At 45.5% G+C, this 16697-nt stretch overlaps 1 protein-coding gene across 1 annotated transcript; it reads right to left on the reverse strand.

The window, feature by feature from the left end:
• Positions 1 to 2599: 2599 nt before the first annotated feature.
• On the reverse strand, positions 2600 to 15188 carry TMEM64 (transmembrane protein 64). The gene is made up of 3 exons (XM_075706294.1): positions 14427 to 15188; positions 8657 to 8812; positions 2600 to 2794 (listed from the first exon to the last, which is right to left on the reverse strand). Exons 1-3 carry the CDS (start codon positions 15186 to 15188, stop codon positions 2600 to 2602), a joined length of 1113 nt encoding a protein of 370 aa, XP_075562409.1.
• Positions 15189 to 16697: the final 1509 nt, after the last annotated feature.

Consider the following 16697-nt stretch of genomic DNA (forward strand, 5'->3'; position numbering starts at 1 on the left):
GTATTTAATTTTAATTTTTAAAAAAATAAAAATCAACTGCCTTTCCCGTGTCGGTAACTTCCCACCCATGGAATTCATCCTTGAATCCTAACTAGTTACTCATTTAATATAGACAACTATCTTTGCACGCACATGTAAAGACAACACTCCACTGCACCTTCTTTCCAACTACTTCATAGCAACCTAAACATTTAATACATATTCCTTTAAAGAAATCTGAGTGAATTTATTGTATAAAATTATGATTGGCATGGTACAGAAAAGTTCCTTTTAATGCACATTTCCCATTAACTTGTACACAAATATTACAAGTATCGAGCAAAATGCAAAAGTCTTAAGAACTAATTCCGTACTACAAAAGTGTTCACATAGTGAAGTTACTCTGGTTACAAAATGTCATGGAAATAAAAGCACTTCAAAATACATATTTGGGAAATGTTCTCGAATAATCAACACAACCTTAAGTTAGTTAAAAAATGGAAAGAAAGAGATACCCTCTTCAAAACGCTATTGTTGATTTGGCAACATGGAGCAAAGTTCAGATCAGTTCATTTATTGAAGGATTGTTCTTTCCAAGAAACAAAAAAAAATAAAAACCTTTAGTTAAGAAAGGGCTCAATTATACTATGATGACAAATAACGCCATCAAAAAGTTATCTGGCTCTCTTGTTTTCACACAGGAGCTGTCAGAGGCAGAGATGTGTAAATGAACACTTCCAGGTATATACAAATTACCTTTTAAAAAACCAAACCAAACAAACCAACAAACAAAAAAAACCCAAACCCCAAAATAACAAAAAGGAGACAATCTGAACTTTGTTGTTTCATTTAACTAGTTCAGTTCCTTAGGTCACAAGACCCAAGAAAAGCGGTCTGCAAAGGATACATGTTTAAGGAACAAAATCGAACTTCCACTACCAAGGAATGCGTAGATGTCACGTTATGCGAGTACTGTACATCCTCACAGTAAGACTGTCAGAGGCTACCAAATCTCTGCTTCCCAACGACCTTGAAGACCTGCTGTTCTCAACAAGACAAAAATGGCTGAACCTAACAAACAGCCTTACAAAAAAGGAGGCATAGTCATACTGTTAGAAAATAACAAAATCTTGAAGACTGAAAGCATCCTTAAAAACTTACACAAAGTAACTACAAAATAAGCAATACATTACATTACTTTTGTATTGGATGACTTGCGTGCGTTTCAGCAATTGAACATTGGTACGTATATCTACATGAAACTCACACATACAAGACATCATGTTCAGGCATTATTGTTGTTTTCCTTTTACACATACACACAAGTTACTATCGGGTTATCCAGTCTATTCAAACGCAGTGAAAAACAGTCCACAGCACGCATAAAAGGAGCATTATCCAATACAGTGTTGTCTTGCAAAAATGGAGTCAGAATTCCTGAGTCTCAGAGACGTTACTGTCCTCCTCCATTACTGGATTATTTATTTTTCCAAGGAGAACCTCTAGTTTTCATTTCTTCACTCTGATGAAATTTATAATAGATTGCGTCTTTTAGAAAATGTAAAACTTTTAGAAAAAAACATGCCAACCAAAGTGAATTTTTAAAGCTTTTTAAAGGGAGAGGGGATTCACTTACAAAATAAAGGCCACCTTCATGTAAAATTAGTACTGCCAGTATCCCATCATTTTGTTTAAAGGAGAGATTTAGCTCCCTGTTCTGGAAGCCTTATTACATGCAGACATGTGACTTGAAAAACTCCACCCTTTTAACAATTAAAAATATTATAAATAGGACTAACGTGGAACAGCCCTTTGTTACAATCACCTAGGTGGTAAAACCAATGCAACAGTAAAGTCATGAAGTCTCCTTCAAATAGTCACTGCAATCTATTATAACTTCTGTATTTTCCCTTTTACTTTGCATATTACACAGTGTAACTTAAAATGTTATTTAAGAGCACTTCAGTCCCACAATGTAGGATTTAAGCTTGTGTGAATACATATGCATGGCTCTGCAACATTTTTAATGACTTACAAAAATACATTCAACCAAAACTTTATATAGGGTTCTCTTTTTTTTTAAAAAAATCAAAAATGAAGGAAAAGCCAAATGGTCCCATCATTAGCTAAATAATACACCCCAAGTTCAGGAAGCAATTCCAAAGCAAAAGCACATTCAAGAATAACATACATTGAATTGCATACTTTCCTCATTCATCTTTATCAGTAATAAAATTCTACTGCATATAATTATTCAGCCTTATAAATAATGCTAAGCAGAAAAATATTTACCTCTGTGCTACTTTTTTCAGTTTATAGAAGCATTTCTCAGTTTATAGGAGCAAAAGAAAAAAACCTAAAGTGCAGACTACAGGCCATGACAGGCATAATAAATGACCAAAGGTGCAGCCAAATTTGCATTTACATTTTAAGTTACTTCACCATCTTTCTTTTCTTGCTAGAAGTCACCCCGTGTGCAATTGAAGAGCTGGTCAGTTGGTTTGTGCCACAGTACAACCTGTAACCACTTGTAATTTTTTTTAAAACTAGTTGAATAGTCCATAGATATTTCTAGGCAATAGCTTAGGTTCACAAAACCTTATTTTATTAATACTTGAAATCACACAATATTGACACCTCCTCCAGAAAATGCTACTGTCCTTTTGTTGCAGTATGTGGTTGAGCCACTGATGCTCGGTTGACTGTCTTTAACAAGCGATGTCTTCATTTCCATTTCACACGCTACAATAGCTGCATTCAGTTCCACTTGAGCTCGGTGAACGACATAAAACATGAGCCCTATGCTTATGACAATCTGCAAAGAAAACAAGAGTGTTGTAGGCCATATAAACTGTAAGCACGAATACAAAGCAACTGCTCTGAAGATAACAAAAAGTCGTCGACGCAAAGATTCATGGAGGCATCTGTTGACTCAGTGCTTCACAGGCAAGACATCAGAAGGGAGATGAACTTAATCAATGAGCGGCTCTAAACCTATGTATGAACGTAACTAGCACATCAGAACATAGACATTACATAGAACTTAAATATCGATATGAATTGAATAGATATTTCTTTCTTTCCATTGCCATTCACATACTTCTTAGAAAGCAACCCCTTCACTTTCTCTCTTGGCAAAAACGTTTCCACAAAGAAACAACATGGTGCATTTCTGCAAGTCAAAAGAGCTGTTTTCCATGTCCAAGTGAATAATAGGTTGAAGTTGTATTGGGCATCTGCAACTTGCAAAACAGCGGAGACAGAGGATGATGCAGAGTAAAGGAAATAAATTCTCCTGTCCTTGCCCCTCTAGTGTGGAACACTGAAGAGCAGCAGCAGTGTCACTGTGCTTCTCAGATATCAGGACTAAACAGGACAGAATCAGAGTTTCTGAGTTTTCATAATCTGTATGGGAAGAACTTGGTTTCTGGAAGATGGCTCGGGGAGAGGAGAGGATGTTGGTGGTGTGGGGGCTTTTTTTGTTTGTTTTAAGGAGGAAATATTGTCCAAAACTAGGGTTTCAGTTCAGGATTTTGCTCTGAATTTTATTGCTAAGAATTTTTAAACTTTCACCACAAAAAATACCAGGAATAAACCTGGACAATTTTTACTTAGAAATTACTCATTGAATGACATTGGCATGCACTGCACTCCCCAGAGGCGGCCTTTGGTTTCAATGAAACACCAGTTAGGTTTTCAGCTGAGATTGTCCTTAAAAACAATAACATCTTCAAATAAAAAATCCAGCTGTCTCATAGTGAGAGTCCCTTTAAAAGAAGTAAATTCCTCTGCCTTTTTTAAGACTGTTTTATGAAACTAGCTGGAATCTGCAACTTCCCTTCAGAAAACCGAAAAGGTTATCTTGTTTACAACAGAACCTAAACTTTTGAGTCCAAAATCTGAACTTCATTATTAATTGGCAGGACTATGTTTTCTTTAACATTAAGGACTATCACTTAAAACATCTATCATCATGACATAACAGATGCTAGAATATCACCGAGTAAGATGATTGAGAAGTCTTCCTGATGGTCACAGGATAATTGCGGCTGGAAGGCATCGGTCTCTAGCCCAACCTGCTGCTCAGAGGAGGGCTGGCTGCAAAATCAGACCAGGTTGCTCACGACTTTCATCCAGTCAGGTCTTGAAAACTTCCAAGGATAGAGATTTCACCACCTCTCTGGGCAACCACCTCCACTGCTTGATTATCCTTGTGGTGAAAAAGATGTTCCTCGCTAATTCAAGTTACACATTTCAAAAGCTGGCCAATGTAAGAGTCAAAAAGAAACTATGGACACCAAGTTATGAATATATAGGAAAAATCCTATTCTAAAAGCTTACCCAAATATTTAAATTTGACTGGTTTCAGAAATTTGAATTTTCAAAATTAGAAATTTGGCCTGTTCAGGACACTGGTTGGGAAAGTCCCTTGGGAGGAAGTCCGGAAGGGCAAAGGGGTCCAGGAAGGCTGGGCATTCTTAAAGAAGGAAGTCTTAAGGGTGCGGGAGGGGGCTGTTCCCATGTGCCATTAAGACGACCTGTCGCGGAAGACGACCGGCCTGGCTGAACAGGGAGCTTTTGCTGGGACTCAGGGAAAAAAGGAGAGTTTAACACTTTTGGAAGAAGGGGCAGGCAACTCAAGGAGAGTACAGGGATCTTGTTAGGTCATGCAGAGAGAGAATTAGAAAGGCAAAAGCCCAGCTAGAACTCAGTCTGGCCACTGTTGTAAGAGATAATAAAAGATGTTTCTACAAATACATTAACAACAAAAAGAGAGCCAAGGAGAATCTCCATCCTTTATTGGATGCAGGAGGGAACATTGCCACCAAGGATGAGGAGAAGGCTGAGGTACTTAATACCTTCTTTGCCTCAGTCTTTAATAGCCAGACCAGTCATCCCCAGGGTATTCAGGCCCCTGAGCTGCAAGACAGCCACAGGAAGCAGAATGGAGCCCCCATAGTCCAGGAGGAAGCAGTCAATGACCTGCTACGCCACCTGGACGCTCACAAGTCTGTGGGGCTGGATGGGATCCACCCGAGAGTACTGAGGAACCTGGCAGAGGAGCTTGCCAAGCCACTCTCCATCACCTATCAGCAGTCCTGGTTAACAGGGGAGGTCCCTGATGACTGGAGGCTTGTCAATGTGGTGCCCATCTACAAGAAGGGCCAGAAGGAGGATCCAGGGAACTACAGGCCTGTCAGCCTGACCTCGGTGCTGGGGAAGATTATGGAGCAGTTCAGCTTGAGTACGCTCAACAGGCATGTGCAGGTCAACCAGGGGATCAGGCCCAGCCAGCATGGGTTCATGAAAGACGGGTCCTGCTTGACCAACCTGATCTCCTTCTATGAGCTGGTGACCCGCCTAGTGGATGAGGGAAAGGCTGTGGATGTCATCTACCTGTACTTTAGCAAAGCCTTTGACACCATCTCCCATAATATTCTCCTAGGGAAGCTGGCGGCTCATGGCCTAGGCAGGTGTACTCTTCACTGGATAAAAAAAGCGGCTAGATGGCCAAGCCCAGAGAGTTGTAGTGAATGGAGTTAAATCCAGCTGGCAGCCAGTCACAAGCGGTGTTCCCCATGGCTCAGTTTTGGGGCCAGTCTTGTTTAATATCTTTATCAACGATCTGTATGAGGGGATTGAGTGCGCCCTCAGTAAGTTTGCAGATGACACCAAATTGGGTGGGAGTGTCAATCCGCTCAAGGGTAGGGTGGCCCTGCAGAGAGATCTGGACAGGCTGGATTGATGGGCCGAGGCCAGCTGTATGAGGTTTAACAAGGCCAAGTGCTGGGTCCTGCACTTGAATCACAACAACCCCATGCAGCGCTACAGGCTTGGGGAAGAGTGGCTGGAAAGCTGCCTGGCTGAAAAGGACCTGGGGGTGTTGGTAGACAGCCGGCTGAACATGAGCCAGCAGTGTGCCCAGGTGGCCAAGGCGGCCAACAGCATCCTGGCTTGTATCAGGAATAGCGTGGCCAGCAGGACTAGGGAAGTGATTGTCCCCCTGTACTCGGCACTGGCGAGGCTGCACCTGGAATACTGTGTCGAGTTTTGGGCCCCTCAGTACAACAAAGACATTGAATTAGCTGTCCCTGCTCACTGCAGGGGGGTTGGGCTAGATGACCTCTAAAGGTCCCTTCCAACCCAAGGCATTCTATGATTCTATGATGAATTGCTGGAGCGTGTCCAGAGAAGGGCAACGAAGTTGGTGAAGGGTCTGGAGCACAAGTCTTATGAGGAGTGGCTGAGGGAACTGGGGTTGTTTAGTCTGGAGAAGAGGAGGCTGAGGGGAGACCTTATCACGCTCTACAACTACCTGAAAGGAGGTTGTAGCGAGGTGGGTGTTGGGCTCTTCTCCCAAGTACTTAGTTATAGGACAAGAGGAAATGGGCTCAAGTTGCATCAGGGAAGGTATAGATTGGGTATTAGGAAAAATTTCTTCATGGAAAGGGTAGTCAAGCATTGGAGCAGGCTGCCCAGAGAGGTGGTGGAGTCCCCATCCCTGGAAGCGTTCAAAAAACGTGTAGACGTGGCACTTTGGGACATGGTTTAGTGGGCATGGTGGTGTTCGGTTGGTGGTTGGACTGATGATCTTTGAGGTCCTTTCCAACCTTAATGATTCTATTCTAGTTTTACTTTCAATAAAAATAATCCAGCCACCAAGCCAGGAAATTATTACTCTACCCTTAACACTACCAAGTCCATCACTAAACCAGTTAGGTTAACAGTTGGATTTGATGATCTAAAGGTCTTTTCCAGCCTAAACAATTCTATGATTCTATATTACTACCAGTAGCCTAGTTAGTTCCCTAGACTAATAATGTAAAAAAACCATACACACAGACAACCATGAAATGTGAAGGATTTTTAGAGCTATTTACTAAACCAATGTCCCATCAAAGCCCAGCTAGGCACAACACCAGGCAGATGCCTGAGAGAAAGTGGGAGAACATAAGTAATTCCTCCACTAATGGGATCCCCTTCACTTATTCAGTCAGCTCCCAAGGATTGCTCTCAAGGTGAACACTCCAATTCAAACATTCAGCCTCTCCAGCTAGCTCTTACCTGAGGGACAGTTAGGTTACAACTTATATAAGCTACAAAGGAGAGTTGATGTCATTTAAAAAAAAAAAAAAGGTAACAGGAGAAAAAAAAAAAAGAAAATACCACTAAAAACTACTACCCTGGAAATCACATTTCATGACTAAAATGAAAGCTGATCAAGTAACCATTTATTTTCTCTTTGATCTATCAAGGGTATTTACCCCACATTTATAAAGGCATTTTTAATACCCATAAACCTGTTCTATGAAGCCTGTAAACTCTACGTTCCATTTAAGAACACACACATTTTGGGCGGCGGGGGTGGGTGAGTGGGGGGGGTGTGTTTAAAATGGTCCTAGACTTAGCTTTATATCTTAGCATTGTTAAGCATCAGCTTTGACTGTAAAAACTGAGGAAGATAAATGATTGCAGTACCAACTGGAAGTCTGCAAACCACGGTAACTGTTGTTCAAACATAGCCTGAAGTACCAATGCTGTCAGAGGAGGTTTTAATATATAATCTGGTTCTGAAATACTCATCAGCTCTCTGTTTGCAATGGTCTCAGACTTAAGGCTTCCCCGCAAGATGTACTGACAAATGATTTCATTGGCTAAGGTCAAGTAAAGGTACTGTATACTTCTCATGAATTTACTCACTTGCAAAATTAGGATATTCTCATCTAGGCATTAGCAAAACGGTACTTCTACAGCACTTTTCGTCCTTAATACCTATGCAAAATTGTGAGTGTTCAGTGCTGGCAGTGAACACTGTACAGGTGCTGGGTCTATGCACCCTGAGCTCACTACTTCACAGCTGTTGGCACATGGGCTTTTGTGTAGGGGTGGTCTGACAAGCCTAAAATTCAGCAGGAGATTACCACAGAGGGCAAGAGAAGAAAACTTGACAAAACTCTGGCAGAAAAAGAGAACACTGAGTAAGTTCTGCTTTGTGTCATGTGAGGTATGAGGGAATTAAACTTTTCCAACAGCTGAAAGCAAAATCAAAAGAAAACACTTTCAAAAGAAAGTACACTGGAAACCCATTTCTCTGGGTATCTGGCAGTCAATACGCCTGTGAAAAAGAAATGTCAGCTCAGTTTTACACAATCTACTGAACATACAAGAGTTATAAATGAAACACTTTTTAAAACCTGCTACTTTTCAATACCACGTGCCATACTTGCTTGGCTTTCAGTCTGTAAGATATCAGCTGCCTCAGACTAGGGAGCTGTTATGCCAACAGAGAGCAGCTCTTACCCCTGAGACATGCATTCCCCCAAACCTCCAGCAGCCCACCCCTTTTACACTCAAGGCTGTACAACCTGAAAGACAAATAAGCAATACTGAATCTCTCTCTGTCTCACACACATTCCTATGGGCGTGCAGTTTCCAAAGCAAAGATTCAATGACTTGAAGACACAAAGCTACAGGAAGGAAACTTGTCTACTGTCTCCAGTAGAAAAATTCTGTCTTGAATCCCACTACAGTAGATGAGCAAGAAATTAGGGGGATATAGAAATAAACTCAAACACAAGAAGATGACTGTTTCCAAGAGTAATTGCTTACCCAAGCAGTCATAAAGAGACTGACATTACTGTTACCAAGGTCTATGAAAGTAATCATTTTAGCTTACCTGTAAACTGAATATAAAATAGCCACTAACACTTTGTTCTGCAATCACATCCTCCATGGTGCGCAAGGTAGTGCCCAAGTATGAGTTCAGGAGCTGAGTAGGAAGGAGCCCAACTGAAGAAGCCATCAGGTAGTTGGGTAGTGACAAATCTGTAATCTAAGTAAAAGACAGCGTAAGAAATAGAGCACAGTTCCAACACAATCTACATGCACAAACAACCAGACTGCTGCTCCCACAACCATCCATGCAAGACAATGAAAGAATTTCTTACATTCCGTCACTGAAACTTTCCACTGTGTGTGAATCTAAGATAACACAATAAAACAGTATGTGGCTAGTTTTCATCTGGCCTTTTGAAAGTTACTAGGTTACATCTCATTTCTTCTCACATTACGCAACACCTCTATGCAAAAGTCATTAACTAAGGATGCAATTACACTGTTCATTGAAGATGTTTATTTCTTCATGGTGAACGGACCCCTACAATTTATGAGAATTTGCTTGCAGGAAGAAATTACTTTATCAAATGTGAAGAGCAAAAATCTATTTGCTTTGCTTTTTACATGTATGGCAACTAATAAAAGAGGCAATTGTTCAAAATGTGACTCTATTAAATATGATCTAGGTAAACACAATGGCAGATACAATTGGCCTCTGCAAGGGAAGTTAAATACTCATTAAGACACATTATCTATCAGTGACCTCTAGCAGCAATATCTATCTATCTATATCAGCGACATATATGGGTATCTTTAAGATATTTTATATCACACCTTAATTAGTGAATAAAACAGTGCACAGGGCTGTAGCTTTTGTTAGTTTCTCTGGAAAAAAACCCACTAATAATACTTGAAGATATTTTCCTCTCTTTGCTGTGAAATTTCTGTTCTGAGTCAATACGTGGACAGTTTACATGGGAACAAAGTATACAGTACTAGCTAAATTAGTATCAGCAGCCACTGGGAAATATTAAATGCAAGAGCCAAGACGCCAAAAGGTATTTACGCGAGAAAAATGAAAGCAGGAGGAAACTATGGGTTAAAAATGAGTATGAAAAGGGCAATTTTGAAACAAGCAGTCTAAGGAATTTTCCAGACAATTCAGTTGATCACATAGTAATAAAACAAGTTCTAATTAAGAACAGCCCCTAACACTGGGAGCCTACATGGAAATTATTGACCTTGACAGTTTTGTACAATGTCGAAGAAAAGAGAATAGCAGCAAAGTTACTCATTTCATCATGCTATTCTTAAAATAAACTTTGGTTACTATGAAAGTGGCAGTGCTGAATTCTCAGAGCTCTAAGCACCATCAGTGGAAAGTTTTTGGGAGGAAGGAAGGGCATTGGAAGAGGAGAATGCAATGAAGCACAACAATTAAGAATAATTCACTGGAACAAGATCCAATAAGCCAATTCCAAACTCCACACTGCAAATTACACTTCCCAGACTGAAATATATATGAGCAACACAAATAATACATTTCCCTCTCTATACAAGATTAATTTAGATTTCTAATGAAAAAGCACTACATGATTATGTCAGAACTTCATATTTGACTGATGCTTTGAAAAGACTTTTTTTCTTTTATTTTAAACATTATAGTAATCTGGGCCACGTAATAATAATGCACAACCGAAACTTCCCATATTGTCAAGGGAATGAAGAAACTTCTATTAAAAGTCTCTGAAATACTAACGCTGAGGCAAGATTTGCTAAATAGGACACTGTCATTAAATCTAATGGAGCTGGGAAACTTCCCAAAGATTGTTTTAACACTCCCAGGCACCTCTTTCATTTCTGTATATGTATGAAGGACACTTTGGTTGCAGAGCAACACATCTGCATGCCTGGATCTGTCCTGAAGCAACTGGACCTCCTGGGCCATGAGAGAGACTGCTTCCAAACGAAGGGGAGGCTGCCAATGGACACGCTGGACTGAGATTTGTGCTTCCCACTAAAATGAAAGTCAAGGAGAGGAGGGAAAAAAAAGTTTGCAGGTGCCCTTTTTAACTCCTGGTTTGCAGGGTTTAGACCTAGGTGGTATCCCTTCCCCTAGAAGGCACAGGAAGAGGACGGCATCCCTACCTAAGAAACCTGAGAAATTTTCAATAAAACTTACAGCTTTCCATGTCTTTCCTTCTATGAAACTTTACCTGTTCTAGAAACCCGCCAGACTGGGCTCTGCATGGCCAAGCTGCCAGAGGCTACCAGGACTCTTTCTATGGAACGCTCAAGCCAGCAAAAATGAACAGTGAAATCCCAACACAAGCACAGATGCAATTGTTATAGGCCATACTAACATATTAAAATAAAATTAAGAACTACCTAACCACTCCGGTAACAAGAGCGTTAGCCAGAAATTCTCTCACTAAGCCTTGAACAGGCTTTGTCTAGCAAAACTTCTGCATATTCTTTGCAGCTGACACCTTTGGTTCAGTCCTGTCAAAGAATAAACGCTTGTGTCAGGACTTTGTTGGGGGCTCACATGCCTTTGGGCATTGCAGCAGATTTCTCTCCCCTCAGCTTACGAAATCCTGTGTTTCAGATCAGGCAGGCTTAGCAACCGAGAGCAAAAGACAATTCTGATGCTCTTTGGCAAAAGAAAAACCCAAACCAAAACCCACCAGGTAGAGAATAAAAAAACAAAACAAAAAATAGCTAGCAACTTTGCAACAAGCAGAGTAAAGAGCCTGCATGTTCCTGCAAAGCAGGTACCATTGCTTGAACTCTGATTTCACTGTGTCCATTTCTCGAACCAGAGAGGCACACTTGGACACATTATTTCTTCCATACAATACTCCTCTCAAAGGAAGGAGAAAGAAGAAATATGAATTCTGATCTAAGCTCCACCTGGCACCACAAATAATCAGTCTGCACAAACCTAGCTCCAGGGACCCAGTAGTGGGAACGAGGTGATAACCTGCATACCGGGCCTCCTGACAGACCTGCCTTCAAAACACTCCAAGTTGCCAAGGGGAGAGGGCTGTGCGTGGGCAAACACTTCAGTAAGAGCTATCGGGCCACCCCAGTGGCCCAGGCCACCCTGGCATCACAGCAGCAACAATTAAGCAAAACCCACTCAAAGAGAAATACAAACATGCTTTCAGTTAAGAAGTTTCTAGTCTTCCAGAAAGGCAAGTAAATGCATTACCTCAGAGCTCTTACGCTCAGTGCTTTGCCAAAGAGCAGCTGAATGACCTTATGAAGCAAGCTGTTCATGTCTGGCTGGTGAGAAACTAAGAAATTCCTGTTACTTTTCTTCTTGTGCTGTTGCAGATAATGTGATCCTACCACTAATCATATGCCAGGAAGCTCTTCCTTCCCTCTGTACATTCCCCTGCAACTCAACCTTCCCCAAACCCTCAGCAGATGGCACACACCACTGAACAAGTGCTCGTAGAAACCCATTAATCCCAGCCCTGCAGATGACCCCTCTCACATCACGGCTATGCCTTGTCCTGGACCTCATGTGTCACTCACTTCCCTCCCTCTCACTTAACTAGTCTCACTATCTCCAGTTTACTTATAAATACACACATGGAACACATGCATAGACCAGACTGCTGGAAAATTAAAGATGCGTAGTTTTTTGTAAGTTCACTGTTCTTTCCTCTACTATTAAGAGTGATCCTTTTCAAACTCATTGCTGAAGTTGCTAGCATGGGGAATGGCTAGATGGTTAGGGCACCCCAAATCTCCTTGCATTTTAAACCTAAGTAGAACATTAAGTTTTCAAGTAAGTCAGATTTCAAAGAAATGACAGCTCGGTCTGTGTAGGCAGAATTTTGTGTTCTACACGTAGCTTAAACTTGACTCACAGTGAGAAACTGCCTTGAATTCCCAGATTTGCATGCAACGTTTTTATTTTTCAGTCATCTAGTAGTTCGTACTAAATGCTCTCTGCTAAAAATTGAACATACCGTACTTTTATTTGACTATGCTGCAAAGTAATAAATCCAGTGTAATAAATACAACCCAAACTAATTTTAGCAGGCAACACCCAAGTTATTTGGCATCCTCAAGAATCTGGTTTCATCTCATTTCCTATCTGTTATTTTAACACTGAACCCTTCCACTTGGAAAGAAAATTATTTACCTTGCAGTACTCAAGAGAATACAAAACACTGATTTACAGCATCATTTTAATATTGCACTGGCCTGAATACTCTGCCAAATTGTGTTTCCAACAGAATGGTTATGCCAGGAAGGCAATCATTTTAGCTCGGTAATTCTCTGGTCAGTTCTTCAGATCCAATACTGCTCTACAACATCTGCTGACTACTTCAAGTGACACTCAGAAGCTGTGAACAACTGAAGCACAACAGCCCTCCCCACTTCAGGAGGGTCACACTACAGCAGAAGCTTCATCTGCTACACTGGGACCCTGGGCTGGGGGGGGACACTGCTCCCAGCGGCACGGGTCTAAGCTTCCTCAGTTTTGCAGTAATATAGGTAAATAAATAAAACAGCTGAGGTTCTTCTCATTCCTAACAAGGAAACAGTTAAAGGATCTGCTTAAAAAGAAATGGTAAGTTGCTACAGCTTTTATGCGCAGAGATTGCAGCTCTGCAGACAAATGCCCCAGCAGACACAGTTTTATACACAGCAATTTTACATATCTGATGTGGGTGTTAACCCCTAAAAATTGCGTGGATTAATCTTTTTCTTAAGCAACAAATTTGGTATTCAGTGACCTACTCATTTCAACCAGATGATTCTGTCAAAATTAAGCAAGCACTTCAGAAGGCTACAGGATCAGGACTGCCAACGGGGGACGGAAAGCGTGCTACAAGAAAGCGGCACACAAAACACTTGTTTACAGGGGCTCTGACATTAAAGAATATAGGAGTTACTGTTAAACAAAGTATTCCACAGTTTGGTTTGCTTTGTTTTGATTTCACCAAGTTAACAGACACAACTAAGGCATAACACAGCCAAAACCAGATCCTTCAGACAAAGCACTCGGGAAGAGCTGAGGGTCTGAGACCCTCATCACCAGCACGATGGTGCTCAAAAGCGGTACCCTCTATGTTCTCCTTTAAGATGATCAAAGAGAACAGTAAGAGCATAAGTTTTAAATAATTATTCTTAAACACTGTACCAATATTCATTTAAAAGTGGAAAGAAAAGCAAGTCCAACCCTCTTCAAACTCAAGTTTAAATTAACTTCCAGTACCGTTCCAGTGTACCAAGTCCCTTTTCAGGTCTAAGCCTACATCTTAATGCTCTGCCCAAAATGCACGACCTCTCTTTTAAGCACGGACTTGACACTCTGTGGATTTGCTAGATGTATGCTACAAACATCAACCAAACTGAGCAAGAATTTTTATCTGTCCACTTCTTTCTTTCCAGTACAGTTATTTATATTAAGTAGTTGAGGGAGAACTGGCAAGACTGCTTTAAAAATACAAACTTCCCTCCCACTCAGATCACTTTAAAAACCCAAGCACTTTAAAACCGCCGAGTTCTCCGTAGATTTTGCTACGCAGCTCCTTGGCGCTTCCTTCTAACAGCGGAATACAGTCTCGAAAACCAGGGAGCAACCCTAACGCAAGGCCACTGAACACGGCCCCTTGAGAACCTGCCTGCCCTCCCTCCGCCAGCACAGAAGACCCACTGGCGAGAGCAGGCATGGCGGTGCTTTTGCTGCTGTTAAGAGAAAGAAACCGAAGTTTCTTCCAGGGAAGGGAGGCCACCTCCTTCCAGCCAGAGCGTCTTCCTTGGCCGCAGCCGCCGGGCTGCGGCGCACGGCCCGGGCCGGGACTCACCGCGAAGACGGCGTTCTGCAGCCCGAAGGGGATGGGCGTCAGCCGCGCCAGAGCCACCACCTTGAGGCCGCCGCCGCCCTCCACGACGCGGACGACGGCGCTGAGCGCCTCGCTGCCCTGGATCCTGGCCCGCGCCCAGCGCGCCAGCAGCCGCCTGCAGGCCACGTGGGCCACGAAGGTGCCGACGAGGACGCCGAGCGCCATCAGCCCCATGCCCAGCACGAAGCCGTAGAGGTAGCCGGCGGCCACGTTGAGCAGGATGTAGCCCCAGCCGCAGGGGAAGGACACGACGATGAAGCCGACGGTGAAGAGCAGCACGCCGGCCAGGCTGTCCAGGCTCTCGGCCCAGAGCAGCAGGTCCCGCAGGTACTGGCGCACCAGGGCCAGCGAGGCGAAGCAGAGGGCCGCCAGCAGGCACACGCTGAGGCAGCTCTTGCACCAGCAGGTGCCCAGGAGGCAGCAGGAGCAGCGCCAGCCCCGCGCCTCGGCCAGCCCGGGCCCGCCGCCGCCCGCCTCGGGCAGCTGGCAGAGCAGCAGCTCCGCCGGCGGCAGCCCGCCCTGCTCCCCGTAGGGCCCCAGCAGCAGCCCGCCGGGCCCCGCCGCTTCCGCCGGGACGAAGCCGACGGCGTCCCCGCCGCCTCCCGCCGCCGTCCCGGCGGCTCGGGACAGCCAGCGCCCCGCGTCCTGCCGGGCCCCCTGCGCCGCCGCCTGCTTCACGGCCCGGGCGAGCAGCTGCAGCGCCGCGGCCCCCGCGCCCCACATCCCCCCGCCCCGCCGCCCGGCTCCGGCGCCGCCGAGCAGCCCAGCCCCGTCGCTCCCCGCCTCCCCACGCAGCCTGCGGGCAGGGACGGGCGCTCCCTCATCGCCCCGCCATGGCCCGGCTCCCGGCGGCGGAGCCCTGCCGAGGGCCGGGCGGGGGCGGGGAAGCGGCAGCGGGGAGGGCGGGGAGGAGGGGGCCGCGCTTCGCCGGCGGGCCCGGCGGGCGGAGGGGCGGCGGCGGCCTCCGCGCTCTCTCCCCCCCCCCTCGGCCGCGCCGCCGGGGCTGCGGCGTTAGGCGGCGGCGGCGCCGCGCTCTCCGTCCCGGCGGTGGCAGCGGCGGCCCTGGCGGAGCGCGAGTCCCGGGGGGCGGCAGCGGCGGTGGCGGCAGCAACCGCGGCAGCGGGGCTCCATCTCCCGGCGCGCTGGGCTCCCGCTCCGCCCCGGGAAGCGCCCTTCTCGGAGCGGCGGTGCCGATGTGGCAGCCCGGGCGCCGCTCGCAGCGGAGGGGGAGGAGGCTCGGCTCCGGCGGCGGCAGCGCCCAGCCCCGCTGCGGGGCTCGGCGGCAGCGCCGGGGCCCGCCCCCCGCTCCGCTCTGCCCCGCCCCGGCAGCTCCGCGCCGCCGGCGTGTGCCTCCGCGGCCGGCCCGCCCGCCTCGCCCCGGGCTCGGGCTCCGGCTCCGGCTCCCGCCTCCCGCCTCCCGCCTCCCGCCTCCCTCAGGGGGCCCGCCGGCAGCCCCCCGCCGGCAGCCCCCCGCCGGCAGCCCCTGCCCCTTTCTCAGAAGCCCTCATTCACGGCAGAGCCTTAACCGGCGGGGTGTGGAGCGATCGTGACCGGCCGCCAACTGGACTTAGCTCCATTTACCACAACTCTCTGGGCTCCGCCACCCAAACAGTTTTTTACCCAGCGAAGGCTACGCCCGTCCAAGCCATGAGCTGCCAGCTTCCCAAGGAGAATATTGTGGGAGATGGTGCCAAAAGCTTTGCTAAAGTCCATGTAAATGACATCCACAGCCTTTCCATCATCTACCAGGCGGGTCACCAGGTCATAGAAGGAGATCAGGTTGGTCAAGCAGGACCTGCCTTTCATGAGCCCATGGGTGTTGATCTCTTCTCCCACGTAGTTAGCGATAGGACGAGAGGAAATGGGCTCAAGCTGCGCCAGGGGAGGTTTAGGTTGGAAATGAGGAAAAGTTTCTTTACGGAAAGGGTGGTCAAGAATTGGAAGAGGCTGCCCAGAGAGGTGGTGGAGTCGCCATCCCTGGAAGTGTTCAAAAAACGGGTAGACGTGGCACTTTGGGACATGGTTTAGTCTAGTCTACCCTTGATTGGCTTAGAGTGGACTTGGTAGTGTAGGTTAATGGTTGGACTGGATGATCTTAAAGGTCTTTTCCAACCTAAACGATTCTATGATTCTATGACCGTGCTGCAAAGCTGGTTATTTTCTGTCAGAGGAGCGTGCGGTTGAAGCGCCTCTGACTCGACAGTTCTCTCGGGCTGCCGTGACACGTTGCCC

Source organism: Pelecanus crispus, chromosome 2 (genome assembly GCF_030463565.1).
Source record: "Pelecanus crispus isolate bPelCri1 chromosome 2, bPelCri1.pri, whole genome shotgun sequence".
Classification (NCBI taxonomy): domain Eukaryota; kingdom Metazoa; phylum Chordata; class Aves; order Pelecaniformes; family Pelecanidae; genus Pelecanus; species Pelecanus crispus.